Source organism: Aquila chrysaetos, chromosome 2 (genome assembly GCF_900496995.4).
Source record: "Aquila chrysaetos chrysaetos chromosome 2, bAquChr1.4, whole genome shotgun sequence".
In the NCBI taxonomy this organism is placed as follows: domain Eukaryota; kingdom Metazoa; phylum Chordata; class Aves; order Accipitriformes; family Accipitridae; genus Aquila; species Aquila chrysaetos.
Window position 1 is genome coordinate 72,011,867 of NC_044005.1, and position 25,439 is coordinate 72,037,305.

At 44.6% G+C, this 25,439-nt stretch overlaps 1 protein-coding gene and 1 long non-coding RNA gene across 2 annotated transcripts; both read left to right on the forward strand.

Moving 5' to 3' along the window:
* Positions 1-450: 450 nt before the first annotated feature.
* Positions 451-1,794, forward strand: LOC115338387. Its single transcript, XR_003922390.1, has 2 exons — positions 451-615; positions 1,323-1,794. It is a non-coding gene; the product is annotated as an uncharacterized LOC115338387 (long non-coding RNA).
* Positions 1,795-2,654: 860 nt separating this feature from the next.
* Positions 2,655-24,549, forward strand: TBX18 (T-box transcription factor 18). The gene is made up of 8 exons (XM_030002984.1): positions 2,655-3,176; positions 3,967-4,150; positions 5,735-5,836; positions 8,750-8,921; positions 15,418-15,585; positions 16,771-16,835; positions 20,457-20,551; positions 23,116-24,549. Exons 1-8 carry the CDS (start codon positions 2,870-2,872, stop codon positions 23,838-23,840), a joined length of 1,818 nt encoding a protein of 605 aa, XP_029858844.1. The 5' UTR covers positions 2,655-2,869; the 3' UTR covers positions 23,841-24,549.
* The last annotated feature ends 890 nt before the right edge of the window (positions 24,550-25,439 follow it).

The following is a 25,439-nucleotide window of genomic DNA, read 5'->3' on the forward strand; positions in this document are numbered from 1 at the left end:
AGGACGGGCAGGCTGCGCGCACCCCGCGGTGGGGCGCGGAGCGGTGCGGAGCGAGGGGTCAGGGTCTCCTCCGCGGGAAAGCGCGGCCGTTGGCTCTAGGGGGAGGGAAAGGAAGAAAAACCGGGCAGGACCGACCCCCCCCCCCCACCTCCGTCCGTGCCCAGAGGCTTCCCCGGCACCCCCGTGGCACCCCCGCCGCTCCGGCTCCCTCCCCGCCTGTGCGCCGAAGCCGCGCTCCGCCGGCGCTGCCCCGCGGAGAGCCCGGCGGAGGCGGGGGGGGCAGCTCGCCCCCCCCCCCCCCCCGGCAGGTCCCGGCGGCCTCTCGGGGCCGACCCCGCTCTCCCCGCCCGCGCAGCCTCGGCCTAAAGCCCCCGGACCCCCCCCTCCGCTCCCCCCCCCCCCCGCCCCGTGCCGCTCGCACGCCGGGCCCCGCCGCCGCGGAGCGCACCCTCCTCCTCCGCGCACCCCCCCACTCCCCCCGGTCCGCTGCGGCGGGGGTCGGTACCTGCTCCCGCGGGCCCCGCCGGGGCCGTCGCACCGGTGGCGGGGGCGCGGGTGGCCCGGCGGCGGCGGCGGCGGGAGAGCGGAGCGGGGCCGCGGAAGGTGCCGTCGGAGGTGGGCGGGCGGGCGGGGAGGCTGCCGGGTCGCCCTCGGACAGATAACATCCATTTCCTTCCTTCCTCTCCCTATCGATCTCATCCCCACCGCGACGGCGTTTACACTCTCGCAAGATCCTCTAGCTTAGCACGTTTCGATCACTCCCGCACATCTGATTTCCTTCAGATTCAATCACGGCGGGAATAGGCAGAGCAGACAGACTTTAGACCACGGAACAGTTAATATGTCCCAGATTTAATGTAAAGATAAACTAACTCCACAGCACTCTTCGCCGGTGACAGGCAGTGGGCATTTTCCGCTCTCCTATCGATTCAGAGCGACAGCCACTGCGGGGGAATTTTTTTCGTAGTGACGAATTTTTCTCAGACAAATTGCCATCTCTTCCAATGTGAGAGAGAGTTAGTGCTCCTGCGGCCGTTTCGGTTTTGGTTTTTTTTCTTTTTCTTTTTTTTTTTCTTTAATCAATTATCTCTCTGTCACATACCTATATTTTCACGTCCGGAAAGCACTTCTACAATTTTAACGCTGATAACCTTATTTGAAGGGATAATTTATCTCCAGGGTATATTTATTAATCAGCCCCTTCCTCAGACTCTCCGACGAAGCAGCTATTGAAATTAGGGATAAATTTGCATTTTAGGGATAGGTAAAATGCGATAGTGGAAACGGCTACGTTCCCTAAATGGCAGCTATTTCCTTTTTAGATTACGATCAGAAATCTCAGCTGTGCCACTCGACGGCCCGAACAGGACCTCCGAGGCTGTAACACAGACAAACCACATCGCGAATTTCTCTCTCTCTCTGTTGCCCAAAACAGCGCAGTGATCCTGTTCCCCGAAGCGGTGAAATTTGCCCCATGATTTTTTTACAGAAGGAGGATTTCTATTCTGTTTCCCTCAACGGAGCATGTCACCCCATTTAGTTCTGCGGAAAAAAGAAATGAAAAAGGAAAAAAAAATTATGTCCCAACAAAAGAAAAAAAAAAAAGAAAACGCAACAAAAAATCTGAATAGCTTTTTCGTTTCCCTGGGCATGCAAAGAAAAGGATATCCGGCTCCAAATCTTTAACAGTTTTACTCGCTGGACAGATACGGAAGGATTTTCCCCGTAACTATTCTATGCACCTGAATATGGTTATTATTAAAGTTGCTGCGGCTGGATGCCTCGATGTTCGTACAAGGTTCGGTTTAATTCTCTTTTTATTGCAGCTTCAGCGCCTAATGGGTTGGGTTTAACGGGGGCTACGGGTCCTGCGCCGAAACCCCTCTGCAGCCAGCGTTCGGATAACAGCGCGATGAACCTCCGAGCGCAACAGCTGAATAATACTAATAATTACTAATCCCTAACAGCAAGAAAGGGCACAACGTCATTTTTTTTTTTTTTTTTTAAAGCTCGAACGGTTTTCCCGAGCGAAACGCGGCGCTCCGGGAGGGCCCCCCCTTCCCTCCGCGTTTCGGAGGGAGCCGGGGCTCCCGGCCAGCCCGCTCCCCCCCCGCGGGGGGAGATGCGAAGTCCACGGGTGGGTGTGCGGGGGGGTCTCATTAACGTTTATTGCGGGGCGCATCTGCCGCGGGGCTCTTTCGGCCGGGGGGCGGGACGGCGGGACGGACCCCCCCCCTCCCTCCGACACCAACTCGCCCGGCCGCCGCTGCGGGGGCCCCCTGGTAAGGCGGCGGGCCGGGGCCGGGGCCGGGGCCGGGGCCGGGGCGGCGGGGCCGGGGCGGCGCTGATTGGGCTGCGGGCGGCCGGGCCGTGGCAGCCCCCGCCCCGCGGCTCCGCCCTGCCCCCGCCGCCGCAGTGACACTAATGAGCGAGTTCTTCCCACCGGTCTCCTGCCTGGAAGTGCTGACAGATCAAGGCAACAAATTTCAATTACAAGCCCTAATTTGTGTCCGCAGAGCGTTTGTTACCCATGTCAGTCCTGCCTGGCCCATCAGACGGGGCAGAACGTGGAGGAGGAGGAGGAGGAGAAGGAGGAGGAGGAGGAGGAGGGGGAGAGAAGGAGCCCATCTGCAGAAAGGAATAGATTTTTTTTTATCTTAAAAAAAAAAAAAACAACCCCCCCGCAAAAAAAAAAAAAAAAAAAAACTTGGCTGATAACTCGGATTTAAAAAGAAAGGCGAGGAAAAGCCCCAGCCCCTTGCCTGCGCGGTCGGGAGGACGGGAGGGCGGCCGGCGCGGCGGGCCGGGCGCGGGTGCCGGTGCCGGCGGCCGCGGCGCGCCTGGATGCGCGGGCTGTAGGGGGGCGGGCATGGCCGACAAGCGGCGGTCCTCGCCCGGCACCACCATGAGCCTGAAGGCTCACGCCTTCTCCGTGGAGGCGCTCATCGGGGCCGAGAAGCAGCAGCAGCAGCAGCAGCAGCAGCAGCAGCAGCCGCAGCCGCCGCCGCGGCAGCCCAAGCGGCGGAAGCTGGGCGGCGAGGACGAGGCGGCGGAGGACGAAGGGGGCAGCGGCTGCTGCGCCAAGAGCTCCCCCGCCACCGCCGCCGCCGCCGCCGCCGCCGCCGGCAGGACCTGCGGCGACATGGAGCTGGGCTGCGCCGCCCGCGCCCCCGCCGGTGAGTGCCGCCCCGCGACCTGCCGCCGCCCGCCCCCGCCTCTTGCCGGGACTGCCGGGCGGGCGGCCCGCTCGCTCCCCCGGCCGGGCTCCGGCTGCCCCCCTTCCCCAGCCGCAACCCCGTTTCCCCGTTATCCCTTCTGCCTTTCCACGCTGCATGCGCACCCACGTCCCGTCCCGTCCCTCCGGCGCTGCCGCTTAAAACCCGCGGGGCTGCCCGGCGCCCCGGCCGGCCGCGGGCGGGGTGGTCGGAGCAAGAGCGGGGGGTTTGTTTGCGAGGAGGGGGGAAAAGCGCTCGTACAACACGTACTGCTAGAAGTGCATATGCGACCATGCGGGGGTGTGCGTGTGTATGTATATCTCTCTCTAACTCTTCGGCACGTACCCGCACGTGCGTGTCTGCCGTCGTGGACGGACGCGAGTGCGTTTTCACGCGGCGGGGGCAGCAGGCCGCGGCCGGCGGCGCTCACGCGAAACGCGCCCAAACGAAACGCGCCGCCGGCCTCGCACCACGGACCCGCTGCCGCCCGCTTCGGCCCGGCCCGGCCCGGCCCGGCGCTGGGGGGCGGCTCGCCCCGGCCCTCCGCGGCCGGGAGCCCCTCTGACCGCCCCCCGCCCCCGCACGTCCTGGCGCGCAAGGCCGCGGCCCAGGCCCGGGCCCGGCGCTGCCCGTCACCCCGCCGGGCTGAGGGGAGCCGTCCCCGTCCGCTCCCCGCCCCGGTCGGGGGGTCCGCGCTGCCCCCCCCCCCCCCCTCCCTCGGCCCCTCTCGCTTCCTCCGCTCTCTCCGCAGGCGGCTGCGAGGAGGGCTTCCCGGCGGCCTCCCCGCCCGCCTCCCCCGGCGGCTCCCCCAAGGGTTCGAGGCCCGGTTCGCCGCCGCCCGCGCCGCAGGCGCCGCGGGTGGACCTGCAGGGCGCCGAGCTCTGGAAGCGCTTCCACGAGATCGGCACGGAGATGATCATCACCAAGGCGGGAAGGTAACGGGCACCCCGCGGGGCCGCCGCCCGGGCTCTCCCGGGGCGAGGCGGGCACAGGACGGAGGGCAAAACACGGGGGACACCCCCCCCCACCCCACACCCCCAAATTTAGGCGGCAGGTAGATGGCGATTATTTTAGAGGGGCGCGGGAGGATGTGGCGTTTGGGGCTTCCTGCTCATTAGGGCGAGGTCTGGGAGCGCCGTGGGTCCTTCTGAGTGAGGGGAGACTTTTCCCCCTTTCCCGTGGAGACACGTGGTGAAAACCTGGGTAGTATAAAAGTATCTGAACTTATTAGAAATTACAAAAACATATTTTATTGAATCCATATGCTACCTTCTACGTTTTCAGAGAGGCTTTACTAATGATTGAAACGCAGTCTTAAACAGCACAAAGCAACATTTGTCTTGAGAGAGTCCAGTCGGGGAATTTCTGTTTTATCTTACAGGTGCACTGAAATAACAGCGAAAACTAGTTAACCGCAGTCAGGTTTACCCTCCTGCTTATTCAGAAATAACGGAGATAGGATTTTTCTTTCCAGTAACGACTTTTAATTGATTTTTTTATATGTGTATATATATATATATTTTTTTTAAGAACAGCAGCAAACGCTGAATAAACTGGAATGGCTTTCAGGTTTATAAAATGCAGAAAAGTACCTTTCATTAGCTTGCAGTCAGCTCGTCACTAGGACGTTTCTTTTTTTTTTTTTTTGGCTTCAGGAATGAACTTTCTTGATGAAAGGCATGCCAAACGTGAGCTAAGAATGCGTTTTTTATGTTAAAACCACCGCGTTGGTTAATTACTCTGTTTTCTCCGTGGAAGGATCCAAGTCGTGAACTTTTGGTTTTTGTTGGGAGTTTTTTTGACTGGCTTTTTTTTTTTTTTTTTTTTTTTGAGAAATTGCCTCGTAGATTCGTTTCTGCTTTCAATAAAGAAGTTTTACTATACCTTTCAAAGACAGAGTAGCTCTTGCACTTCACCTTTAGTAAGTTGCAGACAGGAAGTCCCGTCTCAATAAAGACCATATTGTTGGGTTACAGCATGGCACGTTGGCTTTTATAACTGCATCCTTGCGGTGTTATAATTGTATCACCGTGGATTTAGCTTTCGAATTTGCTGCTACAGGACTGATACACCGTTTAGCTGCTGTCAGTTGAAACTTCAGTGGCATTTTGCATTTCTGTAAGTATTGCTGTGCCTGTGTGGAGGTGGTGTTTGCGCATCTCCAGAAATAGTTTTCTAGCTAATATCTCAAATGGGCTTTAAATGCATGTACTGCTGAAGTAAAGTCTCAAAACCAAATGATTTACTGTCTAACAATAAAGTTGAAATGATGTGGTAATAGCTGTACTCCCAAAGCGTATCCCAAAACATACGAAGCATTGTTCGAGTAAATGCACTTTAGAAATCTGTTTTGACATATCGAATGGGCCATTTCATGGCTATGTAACTATAATCGTCCAAAAGGACTCTGTAGGCTAAAAGGAAGAACGAGAAAAATCCCACGAACCGGTTACTTTTCCTAAACAACCGTTCCCGAGTCTGTTTCATATTAAACATGACCTCTCTCTTTCCATGTTCAGGCGGATGTTTCCCGCAATGAGAGTGAAGATCTCAGGTTTAGACCCACATCAGCAGTATTATATTGCTATGGATATTGTGCCAGTGGATAACAAAAGATACAGGTATGGTGACTTTAAGGCAAAAAACATATGATGCAAGCCATAGGGAGCTTGGCTATTGGAAGAAAACATTAACACTATATAAATTAGCAGAAGGTCGTGTTTAACTCTCCCTTGGATTCCTATTTTCATCCCCATGCATTTAAAAAAAAAAATTGTGCCAAGTATGCAAAAACAACTAAAATTGCTGTTGAAGCTCTTTATATGTCTGCCTTACGTTGTGTATGTTCAGGTTTTGGCTTTCAGAGAGTGCAGTTCTAGTGCGGTCAGGAAGTGTTATCATGTTTTATTCCTCATCAGGTCAGTGGGAATTATCTCCTATTAACAAATACATATGAAAATGCACATTTTTCTAGCGCTAAATGGCATTAACATTAATTACTAACATTAATAGCATTGATGTCTGTTTTAATGGCATATAAGCTTTCTTGGTCATAGTTCAAATTGATTCTATAATTTAACTTAAAAGCTGTTTATCATTCAGATACTTGGTTGCTTAGATTCACAAAGGGTAATGTTTCTAATTACTGTTTTTTAAACAGTGGCATTATTGTCTGAGGAATAACGTGAGGAACAAAAGTAGTTGTTCTTCGAACATTTGAGAGTAGGAATTATGTGCTGAAACTCTCACTGTTTCGAGGGCGGTTGTGTTTCGAGGCAGCTAGTTGGACTCTGCTGAAACCACTGGTCCTGTAGAAATGTTTGCAGGATTGGGCCCGCAGCAGTTATTATTGTGAATTGTAGATGTTTTGTAGGTCTTGCTTTACAGATGCGAGCTCGTGCTCCATAGTAGCCAGGAGGAGCCTGGCCAAGTAGTTCAGGGGAGGCAGGATCAGGTCCTTACCAATTGCTGGTTTGATTGTTTCAACCCTATACTTAGTATAATGTAGGGAAAACCGCTGCAGATTTAATTGTAGAACTAGGAATATTTCAGACTAAGACTAAAAGCTTGGTTCTGCAGGAATGCTGCCTTGTTTCCTAAGCAAACACTGCCCTATGTTTTTTTGCATGTCCTTACCTCATTGACTGCAATTTTGTCCTTTTCTCCTGTGGTGTAGAAGACATTTCTTAGGACCATTTTAGATTTCGTGTTTTTCAGCAAGGTGTGGATACCAGTGCTGAGGAAGTCCAGTACATACAGTTAGGGGAGGCTTTTCTGACTGTACCATAGAGGAAAAAAATGTTTCTTTCTTTGGACCAGGGCAGTGCAGCTCAAATGAAAGCCCTTTTCTTGCTTTTGTGTTTTTGTGTTGCACGTGTGCATTTACTTAGCAATCTAAGCATATTATTCCTAGAAAGTCTGAGCAATTCCTTAATTCATAGAAAAAGGGAGGTAATTATTCCAAATGGAATAAAAATGTTAATATTTAAAATTGAAAAGAGTAACATGGAATATGAGTTGTTTAACCCTCATTTCATTTAAAAAAAATAGTCATAGTGAGCTGCATTGTCTGCCCAGTGTGATATGTGGTGCCCAGATAACTGAAGTAACTGAACAAAAGTTGTATGAAGGGCAGTATTTTCTTAGTTAAATTTCTGTAATCACGTACTAGTACCACGCCTTTAACCTTCCCACTAAATACTAATGTTTCCCATGTTTTACTTGATTCCACTTTTCATTCTTTGCTGTGCAACCTATGATTTTATTTTTTTTAATTGCTGACTGTTATTTTAACTTTGGCTGTTCGTGTACAAACTGTCATGCAGATGTTTAGATATGAAAGATACAACAGCAGTCACATAGGGAGCCTAGTCTTTAGCTGTCATAGCAGAGAGCAAAACTAAATGGAAATGAAGAAAATTACAGCTAGGTCTAGATTTCTAGCAAAATTGGACCTTGTTGTAAATACTTGGAAGCTGAAGCTGTTGCTCAAAGTATTTTATGTGTATTTATGACTTTATTTACTTTTGTAGGAAAAGCATGTATTTAGTATAAACCAATAAATATCAAATAAATAAAGAATGTTACAAACAGTTGACTGTGTGATCTGGGGTTGAGAATTTCTCTCCAGGAGAGAATTTCACCACCATTCTAGATCTTAGTCTTAGACCTTGATAGGAATTGGTCGGAGCAATGCACGTATTGGTTCATTTTGTTTCCATTTCCAATTATGTTGTTTGTCTTTTTCTAATAAGGAACTGAATTGTATAAACAAATTATTTGATAAAGTCTTTCTTGTTTTTATTAAAAAATACAGCTGAATTACTGGAATTTTACTGTACTTGAAAAAAATACCTTGAAGTTTTTAATCAGTGCTTTTTAAATTGCCCTGTGAAGTGTCTGCCTTCAAAATAAGTTTTCTACCAAAGCAGGCATTATTTTTATTAGAAAATTACTTTGTCAGCATTGGCCTATCAATTGAAATATGGGCTGTGTTTTTTCATTTTTAAGCCTTTCTGCAATACTCTTCAAGAAAATTAATACGGTCTTGCAGAAATAGCAAGAGCATAGTTTGACATAGTTTCTTTATTTTTCCCAATCATAATGTTCTTTCCCTTCAATAGCTTTATTTATAGACTCTTACATTAGACTCAACATGTTAAATCTTCCAAATACGGAATTACTACTCAATTTGATAAATGAAGGACTAGATTCTTCGCTGTTTGCTGATGCCTATTCAGAGCAGAGCCATAGCAATCAATGAACTGGCACCAGCAGTGTGGAGCCTAGTGTTAAGGCTGTTACTGATTTTAAGAAGACTAAGGTCAGATCAGAGTGTTGTTTTTAACCTTGCTGTTGCAGATACCAGAACCACGTTTTGAAACTAAAAAAATGACTTTTATGTATTGTCTTTTTGCATTTTGTTAGTTGATGGGTTCTTGCTGTATGTAATGGGCCCTAATTTATTAATACTGAATGGGTCTGATAAATTATTTGGGGTTTTGCGGTTATAGATATTTGTTTTCTTTTTATAGGTATGTTTATCATAGCTCCAAGTGGATGGTGGCTGGTAATGCTGACTCCCCGGTACCGCCGCGTGTTTATATTCACCCTGATTCACCCGCCTCCGGGGAGACGTGGATGAGACAAGTGATCAGCTTCGACAAACTGAAGCTTACCAATAACGAGCTGGACGATCAAGGGCATGTGAGTACTTGGTCTTCTGCAGTATTATATGTAGGCACATTGCTCAGCCCTGGAAGACTCTGACGTTCAGCTTCAGGGTGCCAGAAATAGGCTTGACTTTTCAAAGCTGTTTTGGAACTTTACCGTCCAGATCTAAAATCTGCTTACTTTCTGCTCCGATAATTAACTGCTTATTAGAGCCTGCTGTTTTACTCCCCCCTCAAAAACAGAACTCCTTCTGCAAAGTAAGACTTTACAAGGCTAAATTGCCTAATACGAAGGGGCAGAATTGCTCTCATGTTTTCCCACCGAGTGTGTTACTTGCAACTTCTGCTACGATCAAAAAGGACGCTTAAATTCACAAGTGGCTTGAAGAAACATTAATAGTGTGTAATAACTTCATGTGAATAAAAATACACTTAACTATTTTCTTAACCTAAACATTTGTGTGAAATCCCATGAGGTGTTAATAATTGCAGTCAAAAACGAACAACATGGGAGCTGGGTTTGCTCCGATAATGATTTATTACATACCTTATGAAGCAAGACCCTTTCACAGCTGAGGCTCATTACTTCTGAAAAAACTGGCGAAGACGTATGCAGTATGAGTGTTCTGTTTGCAAGTTCTAAATTGTTTAGTTATGACATTATCTAATGTGACAAAATGTGTTATGTTAATATTTCCTTTTCTCTTCAAAACTGTTGAAACATGACAGATGTAAGCCAGTATCTTTCCAGCAATCCCTAAAATAGTTTTACTTGACACCTTAGGAAATAATTAAAAAATGAGAATTGTTTTTAGTCAGGGTGAAGTCTTTAATTTTGCAAAATCCCATAACTAAATGGCAAATGTTGGCTTCCTTTCAGAAGGATCATCGAGTTCCAAGTGGTAGAGTTTTAAGATGTTGGAGGCTAGTTTTGAGACAGGATGTGGATTCCATTGTCCTTAGCGTAGTCCAATTTATTCACCAGGACACTTTCTCCTTCATGGAAGGGAGTGAAAGAAAATGTACCTGGCACAGAGTACAAAGATACTACATGCATCTTTCAGGATAGTTGTAACTCTGTGACATTAAGCCAGGTATTTTATCAACACATAGTCCAAGTTTAAGTACGAGATTTTTTTTCCCCTGTTTGTGTTTGCAAAGAGGATTAACGTGAGATGCCGGTCAAATTGCGCAGGAGCTACAACTTCTATGTTACAGAGGCAGGAATACAGGAAACTGGCTGGACTGAGCTAGCAAACGTGGTAACAAGGATAAAAAGCCTTCCTTTCCTATAATGCTGTTCATAATTTTATTGCACTCTGCCTTAAAAAGAACGTGGGGGTATTCACATCTCTTAAGTTAGCGGGACTTTTCTTTAGGCTCGTAAGAAAGACATTTTCTATTGCTCCTTTCCAGAACTACAGTTACGGGGTCTCATTTGGCAGAGTCCGCCTGAGTTAAGGTTAGCCCACGTAGTTCCCTTCGTTTCCCCAGCCTTTGTGTATTTGTGACTCTTCCTGAATGGGGGAGTTGCTTCCTCTGAGTCCTGAGTCTATCGTAAGGGCTTTAAAAAGTGAAGTGGATACGAATGGGTAAAATGTCGCTTTTCCAACGGAGAGCAGACCGGCTGGTTTTTGTACTCACTCATTTCAGAGGGGCGATACGTGGGTACTGCGGTGCACCCCTGCACTTGCAGTCGCAAACTGCCCTGTGATAAAATCTCAGCTGTGTAGAGAATTGTATTGCTGTATTTTTCCATCCCAGATCTTAGCTTTGTTTTTATTCTGAACTGAAACCTGTGTAATGTACACAGCACGCCATTATTCATAATGTGGGGGGATATAAATTTTCTGGTCTTTAGTTAAGTGTTTCGATTTGGAAACTAGTGAAGCAAAGCCCTAGTACAGTGATTTGAGACACATTGAACTGATTCAGAGCTATGGCAGCGCCCCTCCTCCCCAAAATGGAAATTTTAGCATTAAAATAAAAGGACAAAAGAAGGATGACTGTAAAATAATTTCGTATTTCTCAAATCTGGGAAATTGCAAACATGTCATTCATAATTACCAGAAAAGGCAAAAGCAGAAAGCAGAAAAGTGTCTCTTCCAATGGGTACATTTTTTCTTTTAAAGCTATGGTAGTGTGGAATGCTGTATTGAAAAAGCTATGTAGCCTCTGAATGCCTCCAGCAATAATGGAAAACGAATAATCATATTTTGTGATGAATATAAAAACCAATTGTTTCTCATAAGCAGGAAGGAACCATTTTTCTCAAGAGGGTACCAGGGGAGGGATGGGGGATTACAAGAGCTAGGGGTCAAGGCTGTACTGTCCCTCAAATACTTGTTTTTACATCAAGTGTTCTGACTCTCCCACTGCTGTATGGGAGATGGAGTATATTTTAGATGATTAGAAGGTTAGAGGGTTTTTTCCCTCCTTCTTGGGCAGAATGGCTCAGAGAAACTTCGGTGGGATCTCCACACTCTGCCATCGTTCCTCCGGTAGTTCAAGCAGTGTCGGGCTTTAGCTGTTGTTCTTTGGGCATGCTTTCTGCGCTGACTGCTTCTGGGGCTTTAATCCTTCTCGAAATTGTTCCTTTTTTCTTCCCGTGCTCCTCAGAGGCGCAAGCTTTTGCAGAGTTTTTCTGTTAAAATCCTGGGGCTAGGTTTTGATCTTGCAGGTGTGGAGGTAGGGAGCTCGCATGAGATCAACCCAAAGCCCTTTACCTATTCCAGGGTATTAATTCTCAGAATCAGTGAGAGAAGTGACCCACGTCCATGGGAGTGGGAACAGTGTTTGCAAACAGACGCTAAGGTCGTATTCCTGTGCAGTATTTATACTGTGGTAGTAGTTCACGGCAGCCAGCTCCCCTTGCATCGCGTTGGCCTGGGATTAGCTTCTTGTGAACGGAGATCAGCCACCTCTAAGACGACTTGCTTCGCTGCTCGAACGCTTTCCGGGCTTCTTGCTGCCTGCTGCTATTTTCATCAGTACTTTGAGTGGGAGTTTGTGACGACGTAATTTTATAGCGCTGTTCTGCAAAGAGATTTTGAAGTACATTTGCACGTAGGACACTCTCTGATACATGGGTTCCACTTGCAGGCTGAGGAGATCAAGCAAAATTTGTAAGGATATGTTTTCCTTGTGTGTTTTTGATCTCAAAAGGGAGTCCCAGGGTGAATTCCCTACTTCGGAAAGATTGTGTGCTTATAGAGGCATTAAGGCCCGATGGCGTCATTAAGACACATACTGTGGAATTTGTGTCTTTCTGAGTTGTGATGGTAAGGAAAAGTAAACCTGCATTTTGCAGTTGACACTGAGAAGTGCGTGGTCTGGGCACTCTTTGTTAATGCCTCTCATCCATCTCTCATCTGTGGAGTAAGTGCTGCATTGTAAACGCAGTCTCTCCCTCTGGCTGGTTAGAGCTGGCTGATTTTTCTATTTTGATGCAGTTTTTAATCTGAATTTCAGTAGAGGGGAAAAGTCAATATTTTTGATGCTATTTTCCATGCTTTTCAACTGAGTATTTTTTGATGCAGAGGAACATCTTTTAACTTTTAGTGAAAATGGGGCTGTTAGCGTGTTAATTGTTCCTTGGTGGTTGGTTCTTTTTTTTTTCCCCATTTGAAAGTGGGGTGAGGCTGAAAGCAGAGGCAGACTGTTACTCTGCCCAGACTTGGCTCCAAGTAGCGAGCTCTGCTTACAGTCAATGGGTAGTTATATGTTCTTGTCACAATGAAAAGCTGGGAAACATCAGCATTTGCACTTGCAATTTTTGTCTTTGTGAAGAGGCATGGTCCTCAGCCCCACACACTTTCCCGACTGCAGAAAGCCTGAATGCATGGGCTTTGCAGGGAGGATAAAGGAGGATTTTTGGCAAAAACAGCGGCAAGGTAAGGACCGTGCCGGTGGTGGGGAGGTGGCTGTGTAGTCCGTGCACCGCCAAGCTGCCGGAGGATTGGCATCTCCCTTGCAAAAGAGTATCGGGCCCTCGCTTGTTCTGGCTGTGATGGTTGTGCCACGGTGGTGCCCGAGCTCGTGGTCAGCTCTGAGGCCTCATCATGGCAACATCTCTCAAAAGCCGTATTGCGAAGGGAATCCCAGCTTTGTGTGTCTGCAGGTGCGTTGGCCGCCTTTGCTGTGCCAGGCGGTTGCCTTGCCCTGCCGCTTACCTGCGGGCTCCCTGCTGCGGCATCTGCTGTCTGATAACGATGTCTTGACAGCTGCTGTGGTCAAAGTGTAATTTTACCTTTGGCGGGAGAGGTTTATTCCCCCACGAAGTGTTTTGGTCTTGCCCTTTGAGGGATTTATGGAGAGAGGCAGGCTCTTCAGTTGTGAGTTGAAAGTTATGCCAGTTCGTGTTTGGCGTTTGGTAGGACTTGTTCGGGTTGGGGTTTTTTATTGTTGGCTTTGAAGGGTACGAAGGGAAAGTTGCTGCTTCTGCAGGTAAACTGTTAGATCCCGTTTGTGCTGTTAAATGTGCAAGCGCTTAGCTTTCTCTTCACAGTAGCTTTAGGTGATGCTTAGATTAATGGAGCTAAACAGTTTTTGGAGTGGGTGTTGCATCTCCCTCTCCTTTTATGTCCTATCTTCGCTCTTTAATTCACCAGGGCTCTGCAGTTATGTATTAATTTTTAGAATTCAGAGTCCTGATCATTAACAAAGATCCCGTTGTACAAGGCATGGTACAAAATCCAGAAAAAAAAAACATTCTTGCTATGGATTCGCTAATCGTCTAACAGTGTGTCAGCACAAGAAATTTCAGTATAGCACAGAGCCAAGCCAGGTTGCTCTTAAGAGCTGACAAGGATCAGTTTATCTGTAATAGCCGCCCAGATAAGGAGCGGGAGGTGTTCATCTCCATGCTCCTGTGACTTCACTTGTTCTGATACATGAGCAGAACTGTTTGTAGCTGCCTAGGTTATCATTGCGTACAGTCAAGTCTGCCGTGTAGGCAAGCGGTAGTTTGCACCGCAGAGCTGATGGGGTGAAGTAACCGGGGTGGGAGCAGAATGTGGCATGCTCTGTGGCACCCAGGCAAATGGCAAGGCACAGAATAGCTTTCAACAGTGGAACGGAGTTTTTCTTGATAATTTTTTTCTGTTGCACTGGTACCTCCCCTGGTATCGCTGGGTGTTCACAAGAAAATAGGGTGTTGTCCTCTCTACATTTTCATTTTTTAGATCTTTGCCAGTGGAGAACTGAAAGGAGTGTTGTGAAAGAGAATACACATTTGCATGATAAAAATCTTGCTCTGAGCAAGATATCAGAAACTGGGAAAAGGCTTCGTATGAGAACATCCATAGGGCACTCCCTGAGCAAATTAATTGGAGCCTGTGATGTCATTGTCAAAACCTTACTTACAGGCTAATAAACCCCCTGATTATCCACTAACTTGGCTTATCCAAAACGGGGTCATGTCATCTGGCCAGGACCAAGTGTATTAAACTAGCCAAACTCTAGTTTATCCAAATGAATGTAATGTCCTCTATGTCATTTGGATGAATGAACTTCCACGGTGTCTGGCATAGGGGCTCTGTCGGGTGCCTGAGCACATGCACATTCTGAGGCTACTCAAGGAGCAGGAAATTAAAAAGCTTCCCCTGAATGTTGATTAGTGGTTCCACAGGCCAATAGCCATAGGACTATTTATTTATTGAGTTACTCATTTCTTAGGCCTTCCAACAATAATAGTTGAGCTTCCAATTATTTTTTTGTTGAAATCTTCTATTTTAGTAGTGGTTATCTGAAGTGGGGTAAAATAGAGGAAAAATTCTGTATTTTAAATCTCCTCTAAAATTTGGGAGCAATAGCAAGAGTTATTTTTGTGTTTAATTTATGCACTGTGAGTTCATATACCTCTCATTTATAATTTATTCTTAATTGAGTTTTTGTATGCTGAGAGGTGTTTGTGTATTGATATTCATTGTGTTATGAATCTAGGGTTATTAACACTTTAGAGTTTTGGATTTTGGTATTACTTTACTCTAAGTCTCTGCTTCTTCAGAGTGTGAGAGTCTCAGCTTGTGTTCAAAACAAGGTATGTTTCCAGCCTTTGAGATATCAGGAAAAAAATTGCTCCAAGCATATCCCGAAGGTTCCAAAAACAAAAGGCAAATGCTGCTGCCCTTAATCCTGTTAGATCAAATCCAGGCTCCAGTAGAAAAAAGTGACAAAACTTTCCTAATTCCAGTGGGACCAGGACTTCACTCCTGGTTTTTTTTTTTGTTTGTTTTTTGGGTTTTTTTGGGGGTTTTTGTTTTTTTTTTTTGAGCCAGTCTCAATTGAGCCAGTCTCTGAATTTGGAGCTCCTGAGTGGTAATTTTTAAATGCTTAGGGTTGGCAATAACATAAACGCACAGGGATTAGACTACTGTAATAAGAACCTTCAGAGGTTAAAGAAAACATTTGATTTCCAGTAAGTGGCATGGTAAACACATACCGTAATCTGTTCCAAAAAGCTATTAGTCCTGAAACAGCAGGGTGTCCTTTCTAATAAATGTTATCTTTTTCCTTTCATGACTGCATAGATTATCCTTCACTCTATGCATAAATATCAGCCTCGTGTCCACGTCATCCGAAAAGACTGTGGAGATGATCTGTCCCCTGTCAAGCCTATCCCGTCAGGAGAAGGGGTGAAAGCCTTCTCCTTTCCAGAGACAGTTTTCACTACTGTCACAGCATACCAAAATCAACAGGTAACTTGGGCTTTCTGCTTAGCACTTTACGGGCTTTTCAGAGTAGACCAGGGAAATAAGAGATAGGAGAAAAGTGGATACTTTTTATTATACCACTTATTAAAAAGCATTGTCTAAACCCTTTTTGTGTCACGAGTAGCTTTTACTAGTAGTATTGCAGCAGCGCCTGGAGGCTATAGCTGAGACTTCAGGGCTTGTGGGCTAGATGCCGCATGTAAAAAGTCGTTCTTATTGTGGTGATCATACAGTCTAATTAGCATAGTTAATGTTGTCTTAATTATAAATACAGCATTGAAACACAAGGCAAAGAACAGTCTAATTTTTAAAGGTGTTTTTGTACCTTTAGGTGTAGATACATGTCTAGGTAGAATTTTTAAAGCACTTTTGTTCCTGACTCCAGTGATTTCAAAAATCCCAGGACCTTAACAGAGAAGCTGAGGTCTGAAGAAAGTTGCAGTCGTTTTCATTAACTGCATTCAGCGTATATTATTAACGGCAATTTATCTGGGTCCACACAGATTCGAAGTCAAAAGTAAACTGCAGGTTGCATGACCCCAGTGTTTGGCTCTTATTACCACTTGCTTAAGTATTAACATACATAGTGACACCATAGTTAGTGTTGTGACATTTTGTTAATTCCACGTAAGTTATTGCAGCTATATTTTTGGAAATTACATATGCCTTGCTATCTTTACAAAGAGAACAGCAGGAGGGCCGTGTAAATACTGAAATATAATTATTTCATACCTATCCCATTTATTTAAATAAATTACAAGTATTTTAGGAGGGGTGTGCAGTTGTTTTTGTGGAGGACAATAGTCTAGAGATAATCTCTCTTTTCACATTTCCTTCTTGACCCATACAGAAATAAAATTTAATTTAAATTTTATTGCAGTTAGGCTGTATACTCTCTTAGGTGAAGAATGACATTTGCCAGAAGATTTTTCTCAAGAATTCCAACCTGCCATTTGGTAGCATTACATACCTATTAGCTTCTCTGGGGATTTGCAAAAATAATGATCAGAAGGCTGGCCCTTGTTTTGCTGTGTTTCAGGACAATCATCTTAAACCATACAAACATGAAGATGTTTCTACTCCACTGTCAGCTTAATTCTGTCAGGATAGTAATTTGATGTGTTTCTTAGCCGAATTTGCAGATAATAATTTCTTCAATCATCTTCACAGATAACTCGTCTGAAGATTGATAGGAATCCATTCGCCAAAGGGTTTAGAGATTCGGGACGTAACAGGTAGGTGTTGGGGAAGGAGGTGGGCTTGTTACTGCTGACAGAATCAGTTTGTGAAGGCTGGTAGAGGGGAATACCTGTATTTACAGACAGATTAGTCTGGGGACTCAGACTCTCTGCTGGAGCACGTAGGTTTCCCAGTAATGTTCTCTGTGGTGGGCTCCCGTTCCTACTCCTCTAACTATCTAGGTCAAGAATGGGTTGGCACACAGCTTGACTCATGTACTCGGGTTTCCTTTCGGTGGAAGCGGCAGCATACCATGAAGGCTGCAAATGGAAATAATGCATACTCAGGTCTGTGATTTCAGGCTGCTCCTGAAATCTCCTCTTTCTCCTGGCTGGAGACACAAATTGCAGATACCAGTGTCAAACTATAAGCCCAGGCTTTCTTGCACGTAAGTGGCATTTAGTATGCATGAATGGCTCGTTGTTTTCTCTTAAAGGAGGAGAAACTAAGTTGCCTCTTACAGTAACCTTACCTTTAGTACACTTGCCTAGGAGGTGGGAGACCTGTGTTCAAGTGTCTCTTTAGCCTAAGGAGTTTTAAATCCACTTCCTAGGTGAGTGCCTTTCCTACGAGGCTATAGATGACCTTGAAACGAGCCTGGTTTCCACCTTTTCTGTTGAGGTTGGACTGATTAATTGCTTGTTCTCTCTTGATCCATGAATCTTTCAAAATAGCAATGGGGAATCTGAGTAGTGCGAAGTGGAGACTTGGGTCTAGTCCCTGCTGCCAGTACTGATGACGTATTTTATCCAAAGACTGTTTAATGCAAAATACTTAAGCCTGTTATGAATTGTATGTTAAACCATTTCAGCTAAAAAAAGCAGCATTTAATTGTGGTGCATATTATACATCAGTTCCAGTGACCACATTGCGTTTGGTGTCTACAGCTGCTATATTTATGACCTAGCCTTGCAGAGAAGGGAGCAGGCTGTGTGCTGGTAGGAATGCTCAGAGAGTATCTTTTGGTAGCTGCTTTATTGAGCTTCTCTTTTAGCAGAGGCTACAGCATTAAAGCCTGTTTTGTGCTTCCGCCTGAGTGACATAAATGCTGAGACTGGACAGCAAATGAGAGTAGTTTTTAGAAGATGAACAGTTATAGAAGGGGAGGGGTAGTTGTAAAGATTTACAGGAATTCATTGTAAGTATCTTTTCAGCTTGCACTCTGCATTTGCTGCTGTCTAAGATTTTTGTCTTCTAGCAAGAAACAAATTAAGTGAACAGTAACTTCCAGATAAATGCGGTGGCTGAAGAAACGAAACATGCTGTGTGTACTTGGGGAAGAAAAGAGTAGCCATACATGCCTTATTTGACAGCTCTCCGTAGGCAGTGTCTCTGCTATGCATGCTTTTTGCAGAGCTATAAAATAAGTACTAAGAAGTCTCCTAAGAAGTGTGAAACTCTGACTCCTCTGTAATTTCTGAGTTTAAGTGGAGTTAGAATTTTTTCGATAATGTTATATGAAACAAGAGAAGATGACCTTGAAAATAGGAGGAAAGAATCGTTGAGACACCAGTTTTGAACTGGATTTAACGTGACAGGACAATCCTGGACGTCCCCTACCTGAGGACGATGTAGGTGCAGTAAGAGTACTGTATCTGCAACTGTGCAAATCCAGTTGTAAGACTGGGCATATCCAGAGAGGTTTTTTGGTTTGGCTGCTAGGAATAAGTTTGGTTCGGGCATTAGAAAAAAAGCAGGATATTTTAATTGAAAGACAGTTACAGTTTACGGAAATGGATTAGGAGGCCAGTCCTGTAGGAAGGGCCAGCCTCTGTAAAATGTTTCAGAACTGGCTTTAGGTGAGGTCTGGATGCTTTTAGTGTAACAAACACACTTGTTACAGAAGTGACTCTGCAAACTCTTGTCCATTGCAAATTGACCTTGGTGTACTGAAGTCAGTGTTGCTGTCTTCTTTGATAGGCTCTGTGGTACTGAATAAGTGTGTTTGGGAATGCAGCTCAGGTTTTTAATTGTTGAGGAAAATTTCTTTTTTTATTTAAATTACTTGTTTACTCAGTTGATTATTAATCTACTCTGTTGCTAAATATTGAAATTAAATGTTAAGATTCTGTTATCTTCATTGTTCTGGCTGGTGTATTTATCACCAAGGCGTTTTAGTCTGCAACAAAAGTGTAAAAATATACTGTGGTACCATTGTATATCCAACTTTTCAATTTTGCTTTAATTATTGCAGCTATCTCTACTCTGCACTGCTGCATGCAATAGTTCTGTTTAATTAAAAATATTCCCTTTCAGGTCATTCCTGTTCAGTCCCACAGGCTATTTTACAGAAATCAGTAGCTTCACCTTTTAAAAGCATTCCCTGTGCATTTGCAAAGCGCAACAGAATTTATGTGCTGAGAATAGTTTCATTCTTCAGTTAGGCCTTAAGTTTGACCCTATAAAAACTTTTACTCAGGAAAGGACCAGAATTTCTCCCTTTAAATACTTCAGGAAAAACATAACTGTTTTGTTAAATAAACTTGGCCATTTGATAGCGTAAATTAGGGTGGTGATAAAATGTGGAAATTGTTCGAAGGCATCTTGTATAAATTATCGCCTTGGCTGCACTCCTCCAGGAGGCGGCTTTTATCTTCACTTTAACTAGAAATGAAAATTCACCATTACTGCAGAAAATGAAGGCTATCTTTTTAGTCCAGGTTCAGCTAATAAATACTTTATAAATGTTTCCTGACATACATTTGTGATCCTGCTGGAAATGCAATGGGGAAGAAGCAGTATCAGAAGAACATGTTGGTAGCTTCAAATTGGGCTATTTGCATAATTCGAGTTTACAGAGTGCTGCTGCTCAAAGGCAAGGCCACTTGTATTTGGTGTGTGCCTGATTCTGACACTTAACAGGCTTTTGGGGCCCAGCAGCCAAAAATAACAGCAAAATAATACCTCTGAGGTGCATTATTCTTAAAATTATGTCAGAAAACAAATGAGCCTTTACCTTCAGGAAATAGAGATTCTTCTGAATACTGTCTGCCGTGATTGTCTACCCAGTTATTTCTATTTTGTCATGACACTGTTGAAAGAAAATGACAGAAGATTTTTAGTTTCTAAAGGCATTTTGCTTAGCACGTAATAACCAAAGCACAAATTGTTTTATACATTTTAGTAGCAAAAGAGCTGTACACCCATGCCTTGCTCATGTTGTAAGTGTGATTTTCCAACTCCATCAGTAATGACTGGGAATCCTGTTTTGATGGAAGTTATCAGTGGATCACCTTTGTTCTAGGCAGAAATAAGAGATCATCCCTCTGGCAGTTGGAACAGTCGCTCTTAAGGAAATGTTATACTAGGAAAACATTTAACGTCATTTTAGCCAAGTATTCCCCATCAAATAACCCTCCCCAAAAGGCCAAAACCATTGAAATAGAGAGCCAGACTCGTGGAATTGGGAAACTCTTTGCGTGCTGCCAGCCCAGTGGCTGCAGATCACAGTGATCTCATGGATAAGGATGTAAGGCTCTTTTCTAAAAAGCAAAATGAACTTCAAAAGAATCCTGAAATGTTACTACTTTGTGTATGTTTCTGAGGTAAAGTATCCACAGACATGTGACAAAATACAGCTTTCTTTCATGACACCGTGATGTTTTTGTTCTAAATAGAATGGGACTGGAAGCTCTGGTAGAGTCTTACGCCTTCTGGAGACCTTCGCTGAGGACACTTACATTTGAAGATATACCTGGGATACCCAAACAAGGTAACGATCTTTGTGTTCTTTCAAAATAAAAGTGCATGAAGATAAAGATTCACCCATCGTGCTTTATCCAAGTCTAGGTAAATGTGTCACTTGCAGAGAAAAAGCAACCAACCAACACCAGTGCAGGCCATCACCTCTCATCAGAGTTATTCTAAGTTAGAAAACTAATGCTAACTTAACCACTGTAGCAATAAAAATGTTAAGTTGGAAAGATAAATCAGATCACATGTGGAGGAGAATGCTGGTTATTTAAGGGTGGAATAACCTATTCCTTGGCATTATGCTCTGGTTAGATACACAAGGTAGAGATAATTTATAGATGACTTCCGTTGTACACATCCAAACTCCAGTGTAGGAATTACTTGTGTGTTTAAGAGAAAAAAAAAAAGGAATGAGAGAAGAAATGACCTCTTAAGTAATGAATAAATAGTAGCAAGCTTAATTGGGTTTCTTCCTTGGAAAGCCTTCTTGATTCTTAAAGACCTAAAAATTGTTCAGTAAAAGTCCCAACAAACTTTATCTGCATCCTAGAGCTTGAAAGAATGGACCTCCTCTCCATTTTGTTTTTTCCTGCTCCCCGGTCCATAACCTCTTGCTTTCTGCTTTCCCATCATACAGGTAGTGCTGTGAGGGAGAGGGATATTTAAATGGCCTGTTTGGACAGAGAGGGGAGTCTCTGTACTCTTTTCTGAGTTCCTTTATTTCCAGAGTACCCCAATGCCTATAGAAAACCTCTCACCCTTTTCCCAACTAAATCAGGCATACTGCTCCTGATTCTTCACATTTCCTGCTACCAAATTTACAAACTTCCTACTTGCTTTCTTGATAATGTATTGCAAAGTCATTAAGCGTCTTCAGAGCAAAAATCCAGAAGGTACAGAAATGACTTTTGTCAATTTCTCCTTAGCCCACTCCTTTGAGAAATCTTGAGCATCAGTGCTTGATGTGGGCAATTAAAAAGGAGTTTTTGTGCCAAGTCATAGATATGTTGGATGAGGGTTGTCAGAGTTTTGGGTGGGGCATAGGGGTGAGGGACAGTCCTCATAAAAAAGGCCTGGAATGTGAAGTCAGCATCAGATGTGAAATACCTTGTCAGACTGTGTAAGACTGAAAGGCACCTCACTAGAAAGTTAATCCATCTAGGAGACAGACCAGCTGTATTGCCCTGTTTGTATGTAGCAGCACTGTTTGAGAGCAGGGGAACTGCTGCCGTGAACTGCCTGCTTCCTTTTCTTCTGTTGCCTGAGGTTAAGGAGCTTGTTGAAGTTACTGTTGATGTTCAGAGGATGGGAACTGGGATCCATGCAAAATCTTTAGTCGTCTATACCTTGCACAGTAGGGTGGTTTAGAGACTTGCTGAAAGAACCCATCAGAAATTTGTCCTGGTTATTAATGCTGGAAGTGCCCATCTTCAGGTAGTGGAGGTGTTGACGTACATTTGAAGAAAAATAAGTATGCCTTACACCAGGTTTTCTGGAATGTGGCAGTGTCTCATGGTGCTTTGAGCTTGTGGTGTCCTATCAACAGAGCAAGAAGCAGCAGGCAGAGTTCACTAATAATGTATTTTTCTTTTTACTAGCTTACCTATGAGGAAAACCTGTTAACTTATTGTCAGTGTGTATCTCTTTGCAGCATCAAGCTGCATTCACAAACAGAAGAGTCTTCCTTGTTAAGTGCCTTCCACCTGGGAGACAGTGAAAGGCGTAAATTAGTTTTTCTACGCTCATTTTTCAGGGAGATACAATGTCTAAGAAAAGGAAGCGTTTCTTGCAGCTGGGAAACTTTCAGTCCTGAGAAAAGGCTTCACCTGTAGCAAGCAGTGCATTTTCAGGAGCATTCAGCACTGGTATTTGTCATGTAAAAAGTTCTGATATCAGTAAATGAACAGTTTGCAGTTTGCTGCAAACCTAAACCTCCACCTACCTGTTCCAGAAATGAAGCAGCCATGCACAGTACTCAGCCTACACTTTTCCTGAAGTTGTTCTGAAATTTTTTTCTCAAGTTTTTTTGGTTTGAAGTTGGAAGGTTTTTTTCTGAACTTTTGTTCTGAAATTTTGTTCTGAAGTTGTGAACTTCCCTGAAGCTGTTGAACTGTGGGAGCCTCTATCATTTGAGTTAAGGAGCCTGTTCCTGACAGTCAGGCACAGATTGCTTGAAATGCGCTCGGATGTACCAAGGGCATTGAAAACACAAAATTTGTCATTTTGAAGGAGGCTTCCTGTGATGTGGTACGCACTTGGCTACATCTTAGCTGCCAGGCAATTTCCTTCCAGTGTCAAATAAAGAGTAGTTAACATTTTGGGCAGGAGCTCTAAGTATTGACTGATGGTTGCGAAAGCATAACTTACGTTCTCTTTCTCGGTCAGGTTGTTTCTTTAAAAATATGCATGTGCCATACACACTTACACACACACAGCCCCTGCACACGTATGTACAATATTTTTTGAATAAATTTGGGTCGTGTTTCATTACAAGGGTTGTTATAAAAGACGAAGGTCTCGATCTGTCACCTAGGAAGTGAACCTTTCCCAATGTGCTTCTTACATTGTAATATTCTCTTCCAGGAAACGCAGGTTCTTCTACTTTACTGCAGGGATCCGGCAGTGGAGTGCCATCTACCCACCCTCACCTTTTACCGGGTTCCCCTTGCTCATCTCCAGCCTTCCACCTCAGTCCCAACACGAGCCAGCTCTGTAGCCTTGCTCCAGCTGACTACACAGCTTGTGCCCGCTCAGGCTTGACCCTGAACAGATACAGCACTTCTTTGGCTGAAACCTACAACAGGCTCACAAACCAAACCAGTGAGACGTTTGCACCCCCGAGGACTCCCTCCTATGTCGGTGTGTCAAGTAGCACAACTGTGAATATGTCTATGAGTGGCAACGATGGGGATGCATTCAGCTGCCCGCAGACTGGCTTATCTATGCAGATTTCAGGGATGTCTCCACAGCTCCAGTACATCATGCCATCCCCATCCAGCAATGCCTTTACCACTAATCAAACCCACCAAGGCTCCTACAACACGTTCAGACTGCACAGCCCCTGTGCGCTCTATGGATATAACTTTTCCACATCCCCTAAACTGGCTGCCAGTCCTGAGAAAATCGTTTCTTCCCAAGGAAGTTTCTTGGGGTCCTCGCCAAGTGGAACCATGACGGATCGGCAGATGTTGCCCCCCGTGGAAGGAGTGCACTTACTTAGCAGTGGGGGGCAGCAGAATTTCTTTGACTCTAGGACCCTAGGAAGCTTAACACTCTCGTCTTCTCAAGTGTCTGCACATATGGTTTGATGAAGCCTTTAAGTAAAAGTACAGTATGTTTGGTGTCTACAATGTATTTCTTTTGGAATATGAAAGGACACTCGATGTAGCTTGTAAAGTGTGTGTATATATAATATGAGAGGAAGTTTCACTGAATTTTTGACTTGTTTGTGGCCAGATTATTCTCCTATTTTGAGTTACACAGAGTTTGCTGCGGCGCAGACTGCTTTAGTTTTCTGGTATAATACACTTAGTTGTATAACACGTTGGGACATATGCAACAAATTAAGTAAGACTTCCTCCCCTTTCCCCCTCCTCTGTTCTAACCCCTTTAAAGAATGAAATGACACTTGGAGTATTAAACAACACAAACAAGCCCACTTACATTTCCTATAGTACTAGTGAGTTTCTTTAAAACATTCATACAATGATAAGCTGATGCACCAAAGGCATTTTACAAGTTTCTTCTCTGTTATAAGGGATATGAAGGGTATTTGGACTTTTAAGCGTTAAGCATCAAGCATCCAGCCTAAAATAGAAGTTTAGCTAATGGATTATTTACAAAGTAAACGGAAAGATTAGTTTGCCTTCTCATGATATGCTGTTTTTAGCTTATCAACGGCACGGCATTCTCACTAGGATTTTTTTTTTTTTTTTTCAGCATTAGTCTAGTTTTATGATTAGGTATTTGAAGACAAATAATGCATATTCAAACTGTGGTGATAGGAGTAATTTAAACGAACAGCAGAAGCAGTGGCATTCCTTGGTACAGAATGAACTTCAGGGTGCTTCATTTTTGTCAAAGGAAGGGCTTGATGCATTTTTTTCTCCATAAATATTGCCTTTAAGACATTTACTGGACAGTAGGATATTCTAATGTATCTTTGTTTTTGTATTTTTACTTTTTTAAAGGAAAATGCAGGTTTGATTTAGGAAAAAAGCGAGCAGAATGAGAAATTCCATTATTGGTTTTACCCGTTTGTGTGTGTGTGTTGTGGTTTGGGTTTGGGTTTGTTGTTGTTTTTTTTTAATAAGGGCAAAAAGTCCTCCATCCTCAGTATTTCATAAATACATCGCCTGTATCAGTTAGGCAGATGACCCAGTTTGCCCGAAAGTGTTTCTGGAAGGAGAACTTTGTCGTAGCTGCTTCCCTTCTGCTCTGTTTCTCAATCAGTTTTTACCCTGGAATTGGAGATGTTCTCTTCCTTCCCAGTTCTGGTTTTAAATGGCGCTTGTAAGAACGCAGATCACAACGTGCTCCTGACCAGGCTTCTCCAGAGTGACAAGGATACGGGGAGACACTTGTCACGGCGAAATATCTGCCTTCGTCTGCACCTGCACAGCCCCGGTGTGCATCACTCCTGCTGCGAAAGCTGCCTCTCAGCTGCCCGCTTGTCGGAGCTGAACCGTGGAGGTTGTGGAACAGATTTTAATGCTTGAGAGAACAGGTTGTCTTCAACAGTACGCTAAGCCTCCTTTATATTGTGCAGGTGATGTAAAGGCATTATAAAGTGGGTGCAGTGTAGTTGAAAATGCTTTCCCGGTCAGCGTTGAAGGAGAATAAGGCCTTTCAGATTTTACATTATTCTCTGTTAGATTTTTTTGGTGAAGGTGGATTGTCGTGTTTCT